Raw genomic sequence first — 16970 nt, 5'->3', positions numbered from 1 at the left:
CTATGGAAATGTCAGATGGCAGATCTAAGGTGCTTAGCACATAGAGCATGATCTAGCAATCATTATTGTTTTTTATATTACCTCCAAACTCCATCTGGATCAAAAGTTATGGCTCCTGGAAGGATGGTCAAATTTTGATCCCAAGAAAGTGATCAAAATGATGATGTGGCATGGAGGGTGATGTGGCATGAGAGGAGGTCACATGCAATGTGCCTGTGTGGAGACTGTGCCTAAACCTTCATGAATTGAACCTTCCAAAACCTCATGAATCTCCTCTCTCAATGGAAGATGACTCACGGAAGGAGGGCTTGACACTCATGAAGGGAGTGGGAGCACCATCGGCTCTGATACCATGGTAGCAAAAGTGAGAGAGAGAGAGAGAGAGAGATAGAGGAGTGCACATGATATAGCTACTTGTACACTATGTTGTATTGAATGTAAACATGAATATATACATGAGTACCCCTTAGGGTTAGGTTTAGGGTTTGCCCCTCTTGCCCTATGTAGATGGTGCAATTTATATCATCCAACTCCCTTGAACATCGAGGTTCATTTACAAAAATATTGGACTAAAAAAGGGGCCCTTTGGAGAGTTACTAAAATATTAGAGGCTTGGATAAGGGAATATGGTATCCATGAAAAAGATTATGCCATGTGGACTTCTCTGTAATAGAGGCTCCCCAAATCTAGGAGAAATTTTATTTATTTTTTTAAATACCCCAAAAAACGTCATTGGTGGTTCACAATAAAAAATTATCTTTGGCAAGCCTGCCCTGACCATGCCAGGCCTCCTTGTTTTCCTCCCAGGGCAAACTATCCCCTAGCTAGAACTATGCTCACGTTTTCCATTTGGTTCAACCATTTGGCCCAAACTTTGACTTCCTAACCAGCTCTCCCCCTATTCTCTCTCTTCTAAAATGTTTCAAAGATTCATTCCCGCCACTTTCTAGTAGCTGGGAAAATCTCTCGGAGAAACTTTTATCCAAGCTTTGTTCATCCCTCTTCTCTTCGATTCATTCTCTACTTATTTCACTCTCTCTTAGAAACCAAAGTTGCAACCTAAATCTGCTTGGAAGGAGAGAAAAACGGGTGTTCTCTCATTTTCGGTTCTTTCCTCACCTTTTTGGAGTATAGAGAGTCACCTCCTGAAGTTGCGACCTAAATCTGCTTGGAAGGAATGAGAAAAGTGGGTGTTCTATAATTTTCGGCTCTTTCTCTACCTTTTTGGAGTATATAGAGTCAACTCCAGAAGTAGGAACACATACTTTCCAGGTAATGAAGTGATTTCACCTTGAAAGTTTTGTTTGTATTAAGTAGATACGTTTTTGTATCACAATTTGTCTATATGTTTGTTACAAGAGACAGGGAAGAGGGAGAGATTGAGGTAAATGATATGTAAAACTACAAGATGATTTTTGACTTTTTTTTCTTCACTATGGCATAGGAGGGATAGGGAGAGAGAGAGAGAGAGAGAGAGAGAGAGAGAGAGAGAGAGAGAGAGAGACAGAGAGAGAGAGATATTATTTTGAATTGCTATGTTGTTTTCTATTTGAGGGGATGAGTCAGGGAGAGAGACACATAAAATAGTCATTTTTTCTTCATTACTATAGGAGGGATAGATATAGGAAGAGAGAGAGAGAGAGAGAGAGAGAGAGAGAGAGAGAGAGATTATATTTGAAACTACTATGCTTTTTTAATTGTTTCAGGGGATGAGTGAGGGAGAGAGATAGAAAATAGTCGTTTTTTTATTTGCTAGTATAGGAGGGGTAGGTCGAGGAAGGGAAAAGAGAGAGAGATATATATTTCGAACTGCTATGTCTTCTTCTGTTGAGGGGATGATTGAGGGAGAGAGACAGAGATTGTATTTCAAACTGCTTGGTTTTAGAAGTATTTGAGAAAGAAGGAGGAAAAAGAGATCCTAATCAAAGAGTTTTGGGAGGGCGAGAGAGAGAGTGATATGATATTGGTAATGTTGTCTTTGTTTGTAGAGAAACAAAGTAGGAAGAGAGCATATCCTAAACTAAGTATTTCAAAAAAATTTGATGTTTTCTTGTGTGAGGGGTACCTTGGAAGACTGACCGAGAGAGAGAGAAGTATTCTATGTTTTTTGTAATAATATTGTGTTTGTTTTTGTGAGAGGTTTAGTTAAAGGAGAGAGGGAAGGAGGGGGGGGGGGAGAGAGAGAGAGAGAGAGAGAGAGAGAGAGAGAGAGAGAGAGAGAGAGAGACTTGCAAAGAAAGAGTAAGAGAGAATAGAAGACATAAATTTGGAGGGTCTTTGGAAGTAGAAAGAGCTAATTTTAATCATATGGGGCAGAAACTATGGAAGTAGAAAATGATAGATACAGAAGCATTTTACAATCTATTGTATTGAAGAATGTTAAGGATGGCATGGGGAATGGATTCCTCAGCTCTACACGAAATATTCTTGGATCACAATGCAACCCACTAATCGTGCGTGCTACAAAGTGGGTCGGAAGGATGCAATGGACATCTCCAAACATTGGAAGGGAAAGATCTTAGATTTTGAAATTTCTCCTGGCAGTAACACAGTGACACAGCATATATTCAGCATGTCTTTACCCATGCAAACTAATATGTGCATCCGAATGCAGGACTTCCATATTGTAGGCCCAATTGTAAGTTTTTCAAAGTGTACTAGTACTTCATTTGCTTTTTAGAGTATTTGCATTTGTTTGGGGACTTTGACACTACTGTCTTATGCCTTGTATTTGTTTTACAGACTTATATCCATCTACTTACAAAGAGTGGGAGCCTACATCATGCGTAACTGGGGTGTTGCATGTCGTCCATGTTGAGATCGGGAGTCTTCAATATGAATGTCGCACACCATCAGAATTAAAAAAGGATGGGATATTCTTCTATGACTCAATGTTCATTGTGCCAGATGAAGAAGGACAGTATGGTAGATTAGAATCTCTTCCCTTGCCCTCTTTTGATAGTCCAGAATGGCTGCTTCCAAGCATGGAGATAAGTGAATCATATAGAAATAGAATGTTTAATGATGTGAGAAATGCTATAAAGCCAACTCCTGGTGGAAGAAATGCTAGGTTGAGCTGGTTTCTTCCATTTCCATGCTTTATTGATTTCTTTGCAAGTTGTAGGCAATTAAGGAAAACAAAGATTACTTACACTTGCAAGAGCTTAGAAATGGGCTGGCTATCTGAGCTATTTGACAATGGATGGACAACAAGAACATGTCATGCCAAAGATTTAGTACAATGTCGATTGAACACTTCAGATGTGACATTTCGGTGAGAAAATCTTACAATTCTTGTTTGTATAAAAAATGATTAGGATACTATGTATTAACAAATCCCAAATTTTGCAGGTATTTCATTGGAAGGCAAAATCTCTGCATGACTTTCACATATAGAAGGTTTAGATGGAAGAACCTTCAATGGGAAGCAATGGATGATGATCTGCGTGATGGGACTCACAAACCTGTTGTCGAGGTATCAATTTATCGGCAAGGACATGTTGGAATTGGAAGAGGAGTGGACCATGCGATTTATTAGGGAATAATTGCAGTTGGCAACAACAAGCCCTCCCCAAGACTATTATTTTAGACTTGATAATCACAAAGTTAGATATAGGGATGAACAGAAATCATATATAATACAAAGTGTTGTTTCATTTATTGTTAATATTTTTTTATTAAGTCTGCACCTCTATATTGATGGCTCTCTATGGTCTATGAATGATAAAGTGATAAATATTTGTAATTTTAAATTTGTGTGGGTATTTTAAAGAGAGAGAGAAGTTGAGAGTGCAATAAGCGACACAAAGGGAGAGAGAGTTAGATGTATGAAGAGAGAGAGAGAGAGAGAGAGCAGTCAGGGACACAAAGGGAGGGAAAGAGACAAAGGGAGGGGGAGGGACACAAAGGGAGACTGAGAGAGTTAAGATTGCATTTATTCATTTGCACCTCTAAGTTGAGAAAGAGAAAAATACGAAAGTTAATTAAGGTCTTTCTGACACTATGAGATTGAAAAAAAACCCAGATATAACTAATCCAAAGGGTGGATCCGCTAACAAAATACAAAAAGTGTATATGTAAATCAATGTCCATGACAATGGAGACGGGGACACAAAGAGGGAGATGGAGAGTGGGATCGAGAGAGAGAGAGAGAGTTAAGATTGCATTCACTCACTTGCACCTCTAAGTTGCAAAAGAGAAAAATAAGAAAGTTAATTAAGGTCTTTGAGAGACTATGAGATTGAAAAAAAACCCAGATACAACTGATCCAAAGGGTGGAGCAGCTAACAAAATACAAAAAGTGTATATGTAAAATCAATGTCCATGACATAGATAGCTAAGGGTAACATGGCAACAAGATGATCATCGGGTATCTGAGAGAGAGAGAGAGCAATGAGGGACACAAAGGAAGGGAAAGAAAGAAAGATATATTAACATCCTCAGAAGACCTTGAGGGTCTATGAGAGAGAGAGAGAGAGAGAGGGAGAGAGAGGGAGAGAGGGAAAGAGAGGAGAGGGAGATAGCTAAGGGGGGAGAGAGAGAGAGAGAGAGAGAGAGAGAGAGAGAGAGAGAGAGACTTTTCAAAGAAAAAACAATAAAAATAAAAATATTGTATTTAATAGCATTTTTAAGGGCAATGCCCATTTATAAAGTACACTTCTAAGGTCTTTTTCACATTTTCAGTTTCCCACTCTTGAGCAACCTTGCATTCCACAGCCTCCTCTTTCATCTTCCCGAGCATCCTCCTACACTCATGGCTTCCCCTAGAGAGGCTTTTGACCAGTGGATATCATCCACTGATTCCCATGCCTTTGCAGATCAGGTTTATCCTATCTTCTGCAAGGCATTCCATCTTAAGTCACACTTGAGAGCTCTCCTTCCTACTGATAATCCCTCTCTTCAATTTTTTGATATACTTATCCATGGGCAATTTGTCACGATTGCTAACTCCCCTCACCAATGGGTTTCATAGGATATTTTGAGCTCTTTTGACTAGAGTGCTAACTTCAAAAAGACACTAGGTAGGACCATGGATAATGTCCCTATCTCTCTCCGTGAGTACGCTATTCCCATCGGGGATGATTCATCTTCCCCAATTCATTTGATCGAGAGAGATCTAGCCCTTACCGTTCTCCTTGCGACTACCAAGTTTGATGAGGATGTTGGCAAGTAGCCCGAGGGTCCTGCATCCACAAGTGGTGGAGCAAGTCCATCAACAAGTGGTGGAGGAGATGACCTAAACCTAGACTTGTAGCCTGAGGAGCATACTATTAGCCTAGCTGAGGAGCAAGTTGAAAGCGAGGTCATCTTATCTTCATATCCGACTCGTGCATATCCATCCTCTAATCCAAATGAGGCAGCAACCAAGCCACACCTTGCTTCGGTTGATCCAATCAAAATTGAGGGGGTGAGGAATACCCTACCCTATTAGAAGTGATGAAAGAAACCGTTCTCCGAGAGGATGAGGTGCTATGTCAGCTCTCGAATGACATTTTGATGATGTCATTGACTTTGATGCTCCAGTCAATCTAGCAATCGATGAGATTGGACGCTTTGATGACTTGAGCCTCACCAATCCAACTAACACAGAAGGAAATTGAGGATGCCGCACCAAAGTACGACATGTCCAATGAGCAGTTCATGAATTTGCAGAGGGAATTGTTCGGGGAGAGCGATGAAGAAGCTGGCACCTCAAGCCAACATGAAGTTCAAGGCCAACCACAAAAGGGAGTTGAGTTGGACACTATAGCTGACGCACTCCACGATGAGGCAGAAAAGGTATGTAGCTTTGTCAACTTCATCATGTGATTCAAAATCATCAGTATAATTCTAGGTTCCATTTTAGCAACAAAAATTAGTGCTTTTTCGTAGGGAATAAAAAATAGGGTTTAGGGTTTAGAGTAGAAAACCCAACCAAATTTTATGATTTTAAACCCAAGATATCCTACCACTGCCACTTGCCCCTGCCACTCCATTTTTGGAAATAATTAGGGTTATGGTTTTGTAATTTAGGAAATAATATTTTTAAAAATTCAAATTTGGGAGGCCACTGACACCCTAGCAACCATGTGCATCATTTTCAAGCAAAAAACCCCCCTGAAAGCCCTAAATCCGGCATCATGCAGAAACAGGGCTCTGGTCGCATCGGTGTACAAGTAACCCTCCGACCGAGGGGATAGCTCTGAGGGAAAATTTCCTGACAAAAAATACAGAAGTGGGGTGTGCCTAAGCAAGGACCTTGTACATGCACTTGAGGTGCGATATAATTTTGTCTAGAGAGCCTAAGCCTAAGGACAACATTTTGAATTACATGTTGCCCACCTCTCACCCCAATTTTGGTTTACCTCCAACAGGGGATTCAATTCCTAGCTCTCATTTAGTATTAAGGCCCCAACGTAGTGAGCCCGCTAGTTTAGACGGGACTGAGAGCTTGAACAAGAAAATGCAAGAACCAACCGGCTCGAGATCCTCCAAAGCTCCTCACACAAGTACAGCTCCACCTCACTCTTTTACTCCTTCCGTAGCCTTCCGACTAAGGGGAACTATTTCCAATATATTTGGACGATTAGGATGAACGGATTCAGCGAAGATGGAGAACCCTTTTGCCAATATGCCCACGAAAAGGGAAGTCCAGTGACAATTAACCTTTACACCACATGCAAGGACTGAGGCCATTTTTGTGGTCTTAGGACCTACGATCTTCACTGGTACCTCTGAACCAGAGCATATAGAAGACGAGGACCCATGTATGAGGGACTTCTCTAGACAAAACTCCGGGCTTGGAAACTCCTGACCTTCCAAGTGCCCCCAACATTCACCACTAGGTTACAAGCCACAAGCTATGTGCCTTTTCAAGTCCCACCCTACAGACCAATGTAGGAGCGTCCATGCAGAGGCCTAGTGATCCACTTCCTCATCGAGTACAATTACCCCACAATTACCATTACAAAAAATTTGGACTCAAAAAGGGCCCTGTAAGGGAGCCCTTGGGCTGGTGACATGGAAGAATAAGGTGAATAAAACCCAATAGAATATTGGCTGGTGGAGGGCAATAGAATCTTGGAAGTGGTGTGACTTCTCTATTTCTTTATTCAATGGCCCAAACAATGAGGTGGAGCATCCACTTGCTACCTCAACTCTCCCATCACGTTTTTTAACTGTAACCAAACTGAGAAACCTAGTTTCTCAACCAAGTACCATTTGACTTGAAACCAAATCCTCCCATCCAACTACCACACTCCTTTTATTCATGAATGATGCAAGGTGTTTGGAGCTTAGAAGGAGCTACTGGAGGAGATTCTTTGAGAAAGGATCAAAGAAGATTGACTTTTAGGCATTGCAGGTGCTGATGGATGAGAATCAATCTTTCTTTTGCCCATCTCTCAATACTAGTTACTTTCCCTACTGCAATCTCTAAGGGTGCATGATTTCGAAGGTTTGGGGTCCTCCATCTAGACAGCTTGTATGGAGGTTCAAGTGAGATAATCTTTGGAACAATGCAATACAGTGATTATGATGAGATTTGTTTGTTAATGATGTAACTTTGAAGAGACAGTAAGCTCGTAGTTCATTTTGTGTAGTTGTGTTGTTTTGTTTTATTTCATGGTTTGAAAACGTTGAAAATTTTGTTTGTTTTGTAAGAAATTCCATGAGAAATGAGTCTTTTTCACTCTTACTATCAATGGTTTCTTACAAAATATTGCTTGAAATAGATTTCGAGATGTTTGGGAGCATATAATTTGTTTTGAAGCAAGAACCATCAACTTCATCAATCCTGGAACACATTTGGGACCACTGGGAGGGACGAGTTTGATCACATTTTTCTTTCAAAGAACCTTGCTCCAAGAATCAAGTACTGTTCATTCATGTAGTTTTAGAATGTTTTTAGTTTTCAACTCAAATCAGGGTCTATTAGAGCAACTTGCATGGAGATTCAGGTGAGAAAACCTTTAGAACAATGCAAGACAATGAAAATAATGAGATTTTATGATGCAACTTTGAAGAAGCAGTTAATTTGTAGTTTGTTTTGGTAATTTTGTTGTTTTCTTTTAATACATGATTTAAAGAGAAAGAAATATTTTTTTGTTTTAAGAGATACACTCTTACCATTAAGGTTTTTTACAGAAGATGGTTTGAAATAGATTTGGAGTTGTTTGGAAGCGTATAATTAGTATTGGACAAAAATCCATCAATTTCAACATCCTTGATTATTAGAGGGACCATTGAGGAGAACACATTTGATCATGGTTTTTCTTCAAAGCTCCCTGTGAGATATTGTTCATTCACATAGTTTAACAATGTTTGATGATAAGTAAATGTTTTTTTGAATTTGTAGATTTCAATCGTTAGATTTTACATGCAATTGAGGTTTTCATTTTTGCTTAGTTTGATACTTTTCTGAAACATGTCATGTTTGTATATTATTTGTTAATGTCAATGTTATATTGTATTAGGTGGAAAGTGCATGAAATCATGCAAGCTGCTTGGAATTTTAAAAAGGTGGATATCCATTTTTAAATAGATGCTGAGAATGCACCATTTTTAAAGAGGAATGAATCCTCTTTAGCTGCAAGTGAAAGTGATTTAGTAGCTCTTTGAAATTAAGAAAAAGCACATATGGATTTTTGGTTAGAAGGGAAAATATATCTAGTAGATCCATAAACTTGTCAGACTCTTCAATTCCATGGATTGATCAACTTAATAAAGTTCCTATGTAAGGGTGAGAATGGTTTGTTAGGATATTATCAAAGGTTGATTAGTCATGGAGCAAGTAGCCTTCACAGCCCTAATATCAATCTTTGCTTAATGAAAGAGACAAAAGGATCACAATGTTGGAGGCTTGGAATGAACATTTGGTATCATCTATGCAAGCTACACGTGTTTAAATGTCTGCATATGATGGCATAGAGAATAAAAATCAAGAATTACAGGTAAAGGTTCAAACATTAGATGCTCAATTGGGAGAGAGCACTATAAATGCAATTCACTTACAAATGCAAAACACAGCTCTGAAGAATGAGATCAAGAAGTTAGAAAAAACATTATCATTCATGAAGGATACTTCAATAGGCCCAAGACTACGTAAGAGAAAATTGCGTTCAATGGATGAAATATCCAAGAAAAGGGGTCACTGGAAGCGTTGAGTGAGAGCTTGCAGGAGTGTTTCAGAACTCATGTCTATCCATGATGAACACTATGGTGCTATGGGTGAAGTGTTTACAAAAAAAATATTGGAGTCTGTCATACAACATCCAAAATTCAAAAGTCTAAAATTAGAGATAACATCTGAGTCAATGAACAAAGTTGTAGAGCATTTCAATGCAACTAGTGCACAGGGAGTTTGTGATACTACAAGGATAAGTACAAGGGCATATTGGCTCATATTTAAGAGCTTAAAAACAACATGTCTTTCTGTAGGAGCAAAAGTTAAAGCCTTGCTTCCTAAACTGACTGATGTTGATAAGGCCAGGCATGCACTCAATTTGGGCGTACTTGATTTAGTCGGTGAGCCCCCAGCATGTATGTAGTACATTAACTTTGAAAACAAAGGCTGGAGAGACTAAAGAATTGAAATTGACAGTCAACAATAACTTTGTGATGAATGTTTGAAGAGTTCTGCAAGCCATGGTGAAGTTTTATGATATGCCTATGGAGGAATGCAATGATACTCTGAAGATTGTACTAAAGCTTGATGAAAGTGAGGTGGTCCAAGGTAAAAAATTAGAAAGAGTTAGTTTGACAATGATGAATAGAATACTAGACCTTGAAGTTGAGCTTGATGATGCAAGACAGTTCAGTGGTGCAATCAGAACGGTGCAATCAGAACAGGAGATTTGGTGGTTGGCTGCCTTTGAGGTATGAATAATGCAATAATGCAAAAAGACTTAGAATATTTTGAAATAACATGTGAGTTTTTTTTGCAGGTGCTGAAAGAGTCACATTCAATTTTGAAGTGGTTTACCAAACCGATATCCCAAGTGTGATCAAAGGTCATAACAATGGTGAGCTACTTGAAGTTGAGGGCTATGGATCCTACCGTGTAGAATGGCATCTAGCTGCTAGCCTCAAGACTATTAAATGTATGTTTAATGTGGCACATGGAGCAAATACAAGCCATCCTTGTCCACTGTGCATGCAAACGAGAGTACCTGCAAAGGGTGGTAAAAAGAATCAAAAGCAATGGGCCTCTAAACGTGCAGAGATAGATCAACAAACTAAGACACCAGATAGGAATGCTCCAGGGAAAGATCCATCATCGAGCCCAATTCTTGAAATTCCTCTTGAGCGAGTATACATTTGTGTGCTTCATGCTATTGTGAGAATAATTAAAAAGTTGGTGCATTTGTACATCATTGATGCATATAACTTGAAGCCCCAACAAGAGAGTAAGAGGATGATTGCAAGAATTAAAAAGGTTCTTTCAGATATGGGACTACACTCTAGGCAAGTAAAGATTACAAAAGATGAGAAAAGATTTGGAAAAACAAGTAATGTTCCTTGTAAGCCAAGCTTTGGTGGTGTCAAGGCTTTAAAATTCCTTTCTACAAAGAAGAAGAATGACAAGCTCAAACATGCTAATGAGTTTGATGTATGGAGAAAGTTACACAATGCATGTTGTGACCGAAGGGGGAAGGGACAAAAAAGACTGAAAAAGGCGCGTGTGGTTAGCTCTTGATAGCTTGGTACCTTTACTACAAAAGAAAAGATTGGAAGAAGATGATGCACAGTTTTTCATCAATGTTATGGATGACTTCAGCCAGAATATGGAGATAGCTTGCGGAAAGAATCATTTCACACAGTACATGGTAATCTCTAACTTAGACATTGAGATGTGCATATTGAATGGTCCTATATTTACTAATTTGTTTTTCTATTTGGCAGCACCTTTTATATGCTCATACACCATACATGGCATGGAATTATGGAAGCATTGGAGTGTGGTTCACTCAGGGCATGGAAAGATCGCATTGGCAAGCACACTGTGCATATAATAGAGCGACCCAACACGGGGGTGGTAGAATGTTCCCCTGAAAGCCAATGAAGACTTCTTTTCTTCAAACATGCTCGAAATGAGTGAAATACGAGCTTTGCTCTTGTGCTTGAAGTCATACACCTTTCCAGCAGACTAGAAAGCTCCCCCGCTTGTCCTTAACATGATTCAATGCTTGCATCACATTCTTGGCTATGTAAACTCTGCAGTCTTCCATCACACATCCTGGACATCACACATCCTGGACCGTAGTGTAAATGTCACCTGATCACAGAGCATATTGATTTTTTGGTTGCTCTCCATCAAAACAAGCGTTTCCCAATCGTTGACTTTGTCCATCTAACACCTCCTTGGAGTTCCTTCTTTCTATTCTGAATAGGGAGGAGCGATTTCGACTTGTGTAGTGTACTTCTTCGACCAATTGCATTTCCTGGCCATGCTGGAGAAGCCTGCATCATCACCAACTCGACTTCATGTCCCTCCTTAACATACTGAATGTTTTCCCCAACATGACCATTGTGCTCACGAGAGCAGTTTGCAGGCTTGAAGGAAATCCGTCAAATGGCCTACAGAGCAAAAGAATTTGACCAACAACAGCCAGTCAAGCTCAGAGTGAGTTGAGCTGAGTTCACAACCCTGGAGCTGGTGATTTTCACTATCTCCCCCTCCTTCCCAACCTCCCATTAAATTAGAGGTGGGTCGCATCTCTGGTAAATTGGTACCTGCCATTTTTTGTTAGTATTTTTTAACAAAGTGCTCCAAAACAAGAGCAATGTTGACTGTGGTGTGCTGAGCATCCTATTACTTCAGCTCTTAGTAATTGGTGTAAGTTCACAACCCCCAGCTGTTGTGTCAAGTTAAATATATCACTTTTCCAAGCTCTTGTTGACCATAATCACTCTGAAAAACCCTCAAATATAAATATGTATAACCTTGTAAGTCCTTGAATACACATGTTTCTTCCCCAAGCGGCAGGCACGTATGAAAGAAAACCAGATGATGAGAACTGTCCAAAAGAACGCATATCATCCGTGCTGTACTATAGGTCTCATCCTTCAACCCTTAAAGAAGGATCGCTAGTTTTTCCATCTGAGATATTGAACATCCTTGCTTAACAAAAGTTTGCACACTTTTAAAGTTTGTCACATAGCATCTGTCTTGAGCAGTCCAAAACTCGTGGCCAATTTGTCTGCATGCTCACATGATAGAGCTTCATTCTCTTCAACAGAGCTGGATCTCAGGACCAGTTCCAGATTTGGCACATGGCCTTCCCCCTTCATACGTGAACTCAAGATTTCCAGCATTGCCGAAATTTCCTTGCATTTGCTGTCACCCACGACAAACTCATGCACCCTTTTGTCCATCTCCATCAAAGCACCTGCAAGCCTTTTCTTTGCCCCTGCGTGCTTCCTCAGCTCCTCTATTCTGTATGCATCATCCAACCTGCCAGCACTTGCATAGATATTTGCCATGAGCACATATGGACTACCAGATTCTGCATCCATCTCAACAAGTTGCTGAAAGCATTTCTGTCCTAGTTCCACTTCCCCATAAGTTTTGCAGGCACTGAGCAAAGCTGTCCAAGTTTCCTCAGATGGAGGACACAGCATAGTTTTAACAAATTTCTCTGCCTCAAATAAATGTCCCGATCGTGCAAGGAGATCAACCATGCAAGTATAGTGATCAATGGTAGGTGCGATGCCATATTCTTCTATCATCATCTGGAAATACTTTTCGCCTTTAAATAGCAGGTTCGTTTGGCTGCACGCAGCAAGAAGGCATGTGAATGTAATTGCATCTGGCTGCACACAGTGTTCTTGCATGTCCTCAAAACATTGTATAGCCAAGACACCCTCATGATTTATGCCATATCCTTTTATCATTGCATTCCAGGACACAACATTTCGAACTGGCAGCTTGTCAAAGACTCCCTGTGCCTCACAAAGAGAGCCACACTTGGCATACATGTCAATCAAAGTGCTGCCAACACGGATATCTCTTTCAAATCCCTTTTGTGTGATTCCTACATGTAATTCTCGGCCCTTGCAGAGGGCACCTATGCTCCCACAGGCTTTCAAGACACAAGCAATTGTGACAGCATCCGGCGAGATGTGCTCAAGTTGCATTAGTTCAAAAGTTTTTAAGGCTTCCTCACAAGGTAAATGTTCAGCATATCCTGCAATTAGTGCATTCCATGACACAACATTTCGAACTGGCAGCTTGTCAAAAACTGCTTGTGCCTCTGCCAGTGACCCACATTTGGCATACATGTCGATTAAAATGCTGCCAAGGAAGACATCTCCCTGAAATCCTTTTTGTGAGATTTGAGCATGTATTTCGCGGCCCTTAACTATAGATCCTGTGCAGCTGCAAGCTTTCAAGACACAGACAAATGTGACCGCGTCAGGAGAGAGACCCTCCAGTAGCATCCATTCAAAACTTCTCAGTGCTTCCCAACCAAGTCCATGTTCTGCATATCCTGCAATTAATGTGTTCCATGACACACCATCTCGAACTGGCAGCTTGTCAAAGACTTCCTGTGCCTCTGCAAGTGAGCCACATTTGGCATACATGTCGATCAACATGTTGCTAATAAAAGAATCTCTCTCCAAACCCTTTCGTGTGATCTCAGCATGTATTTCTCGGCCCTTGCTTATAAATCCTGTGCTGGCACAAGCTTTCAAGACACAAACAAACATTACAGCAACAGGAGAGACACCCTCCAGTTGCATTTTTTCGAAACATTCCAGTGCTTTCTGACCAAGCCCATGTTCAGCATACCCTGCAAGCAGAGTGTTCCATGACACGACATCTCGAACTGGCAGCTTGTCAAAGACTTCCCGTGCCTCTGAAAGTGAGCCACATTTCACATACATGTCCACCAAGGTGTTGCCCACAAAAGGGTCTCTTTCAAATCCCTTTTGTACAATCTCAGCATGTATTTCTCGGCCCTTGCCAATGGCACTTATGCTGCCACAAGCTTTCAAGACACAAACAAGCATGACATCATCTGGAGAGATGCCCTCATGTTGCATCTGTTCAAAATACTTCAGTGCTTCCTGATGAGGTCCATGTTCTGCATACCCTGCAATCATTGCATTCCAAGACACCACATCTCGAACTGGCAGCTTGTTAAAGACCTCCTGTGCCTCTGAAAGAGAGCCACATTTGGCATACATGTCAGCCAAAGCGTTGCCAAGAAGATGATCTCCTTCAAATCCCTTTTGTCTGATCTCAGCATGTATTTCTCGGCCCTTGCTTATGGCTCTTATGTTGCCACAAGCTTTCAACACGCAAACAAATGTGACAGCATTTGGAGAAACACCTTCCAGTTGCATCTCTTCAAAACATTTTAGCGCTTCCTCACCAGGTCCATGTTCGGTATATCCTGCAATTAGCGCACTCCACGTCACAACATCTCGAACTGGCAGCTTGTCAAAGACTTCCTGTGCTTCTGAAAGATAGCCACATTTGGCATACAAATCAATCAAAATATTGCCTACAAAAGGTTCATTTTCAAACCCCCTTTTTGCAATGTCAAGATGTATATATCGGCCCTTCCCTATGGCTCCCATGTTGCCGCATGCTTTCAAGACGCAAACATACGTAACTGTGTTTGGAGAAACACCCTCCAATTGCATCTGTTCATAACACTTTAATGCTTCCTGACCAGGTCCATGTTCAGCATATCCTGCAATGAGTGCACTCCATGATACAACACTTCTGACAGGCAGGCTGTCAAAGATTTCTCGAGCCTCTAAAAGAGAGCCACATTTGGCATACATGTCGACCAAAGTGTTGCCAACAAATATATCCTTTTCAAATCCCATTTGTGCGATTTCAACGTGAATCTCTCGGCCTCTTTTTGTCTCTTTCAGCCTGGCACAAGCTTTTAGTATGGCAATAAGTGTATACCTGCTAGGTTGTACTATATCCTCCTTCATTTTCTGATAGAGCTTGAGAGCATGCTGCGTTTGCCCCAATTGGATAAACCCTAATATAAGAGCAGTCCATGAATGGTCCTTTCGGTGAGCCAACCTGTTAAAAACCTGCTGAGCATCAGACATACTCCGACATTCAACAAACATTGGCACAATGTGGTTCCCAACAGCTCTATGAGCTTCCAGACCATTAATGCAAATATGTGCGTGTAAACGCTTGGCACACACTACAGATTTTGTTTTCTTGCACTTCTGCAAGATGCAGATAAAGTCCTCGATGGAAGGCAGTTCAGCTATCCGGTCCAAATTACCGAGTGTCTCCTCCAAGCTCAGCATCTCCCAACCACTGCCCTCTCGCAGTGGTTGTGCATATGCTTTTACTGCAGACTTGAAGCTGTCATCGTTCATATGGTTGAACAATGTAAGCTCCTCACCCAAGCCATGGTCAGAGTTCGAGCACGCATGTCCTTTCTTTGCAGGCTGACCAGATGCGTTAATTCCCTGGCTTTGCAAGTTCTTGACCTCCCTCTTGGCACACATGTCTTCAACCTGACCTGGGTTGTAGTATGCGTCTATCCACAGCAACCCTTTATCCCTGAATCTGGAGCCTTTGAATTTGTCCGTTATAATTCAACGCAGACTATCTCAACATTCTAGTATAAGAACATGATTACACTCCTTGGAGTAGGGAATTGATGAGGGAAACTTCTTTATAGGGTCGCCATTTACCTACGAATCAGTTGACCTCATCACTTTCCGAACCATCATGGCCACACCTTGGGGAGCTGATATGTCAATAGGGGCAAGCTTATTTTAAAAATGTAAGCAGGTTGCATCATCACGGCAGATTATTTGATCAAAGGGACAGCACGGACACTATACGACCTAAACAACAACTTTGTAACCTTCCATCACGATGGGCCGTGCAAAACATGACGTGCAGACACTTACTTTGTTTATGTTACTCATTTGCCGCTGATCAACGGATCAAGGATCAGAAACGTCAGGTTCTGGTAGAGGAGTGGCACATCAGGGGCTACATTGTACATCCCTCTACCCATTACTGTTGGCTGTTCGTGGCATTGGGCGAAGGTTCCAAGGTCTGCGCTTGGCATTGATACAAAGCTGGTTGCTGATATGGACCTCCCATGATACAAAGCTGGTTTGCTGGTGTGGACCTGGGTTCCCATAGAATATATTTCTTGCGTTGTACTGACACGATTGACGAATCATAGTTTCCATACCTGGCAAGAATGGTGGAGTACCTTTGCATGGGTCTTAATTTGATCAAAGAACTTGCTGGGTCTATGGTTAATATTTTAGCCTCTCGTTTTAGATGCAGTGCTATGAGATGCGTTCGTACTTGTGATTTCCAACGTACTCTTATGGCTTCCAGGCAATAGGTGAGGAAATGCATGTTGTTAATTTCAGTCCACCGAAAAAGATGATTAACAAACTTCGAGCTACATAATCACGCACCTTCAGGCTAAGGGGGTTGGAACTTGAGATCAGAGTTTCTTTCCACACCATTCAAGCGCTTTGTCAACTACAATCTGCTTAATTCCTGCTAAGGATGCGCTGATTCTTGCATCATCACCGAGTCATCCATAGACTTCACATACCTGGGAGAAAGTACCCACCTTCTATTAACCATTGAATTGCTTCACGGATCCTTGTGTAACATTTCTTCCTCGATTCTTGCATCATCACCGAGTCATCCATTGACTTCACATATCTGGGAGAAAGCACCCACCTTCTATTCAATTCCTTCACCATCCTTTTAACATTGCTTCCTCGATTCTAACATCATTTTCCAATACATGAGGGGTAGTGAATTATTTTGTCATTTAGCTTCTATGATAGCACCTTTCCCAACTAAACTCAATGGTAAAGATCCAATTTGAAATTTCCTAAAAAAGCATTCATATATTGAGATTTAGCTAAACTTTTATTCCTTGACATTAAAGGCACCCTGATATCCCAACCTTGAGACCTAGCGGAGCGGGTCTCTTACCTGTCGTCGCCGGGTCATGCTACTC

At 41.0% G+C, this 16970-nt stretch overlaps 1 protein-coding gene across 1 annotated transcript; it reads right to left on the bottom strand.

The window, feature by feature from the left end:
- Window positions 1-11020: 11020 nt before the first annotated feature.
- LOC147905747 (pentatricopeptide repeat-containing protein At2g33680-like) lies at window positions 11021-15678 on the bottom strand. Its single transcript, XM_087374385.1, has one exon. The coding sequence runs from the start codon at window positions 15469-15471 to the stop codon at window positions 12133-12135; it is 3339 nt and encodes a 1112-aa protein (XP_087230511.1). The 5' UTR covers window positions 15472-15678; the 3' UTR covers window positions 11021-12132.
- Window positions 15679-16970: the final 1292 nt, after the last annotated feature.

The sequence above is a fragment of the Dipteris shenzhenensis genome, chromosome 1 (assembly GCF_047967505.1).
Source record: "Dipteris shenzhenensis isolate YYH24624 ecotype China chromosome 1, Dip_SZ_1.0, whole genome shotgun sequence".
NCBI lineage: Eukaryota > Viridiplantae > Streptophyta > Polypodiopsida > Gleicheniales > Dipteridaceae > Dipteris > Dipteris shenzhenensis.
The sequence above is the reverse complement of the archived record's forward strand: the minus strand, read 5'-3'. Positions and strand labels throughout refer to the sequence as shown.

Coding starts and splice junctions, on each gene's coding strand:
- LOC147905747 (XM_087374385.1), bottom strand. CDS start 15,471: ATGTGTGCCAAGAGGGAGGTCAAGAACTTGCAAAGCCAGGGAATTAAC.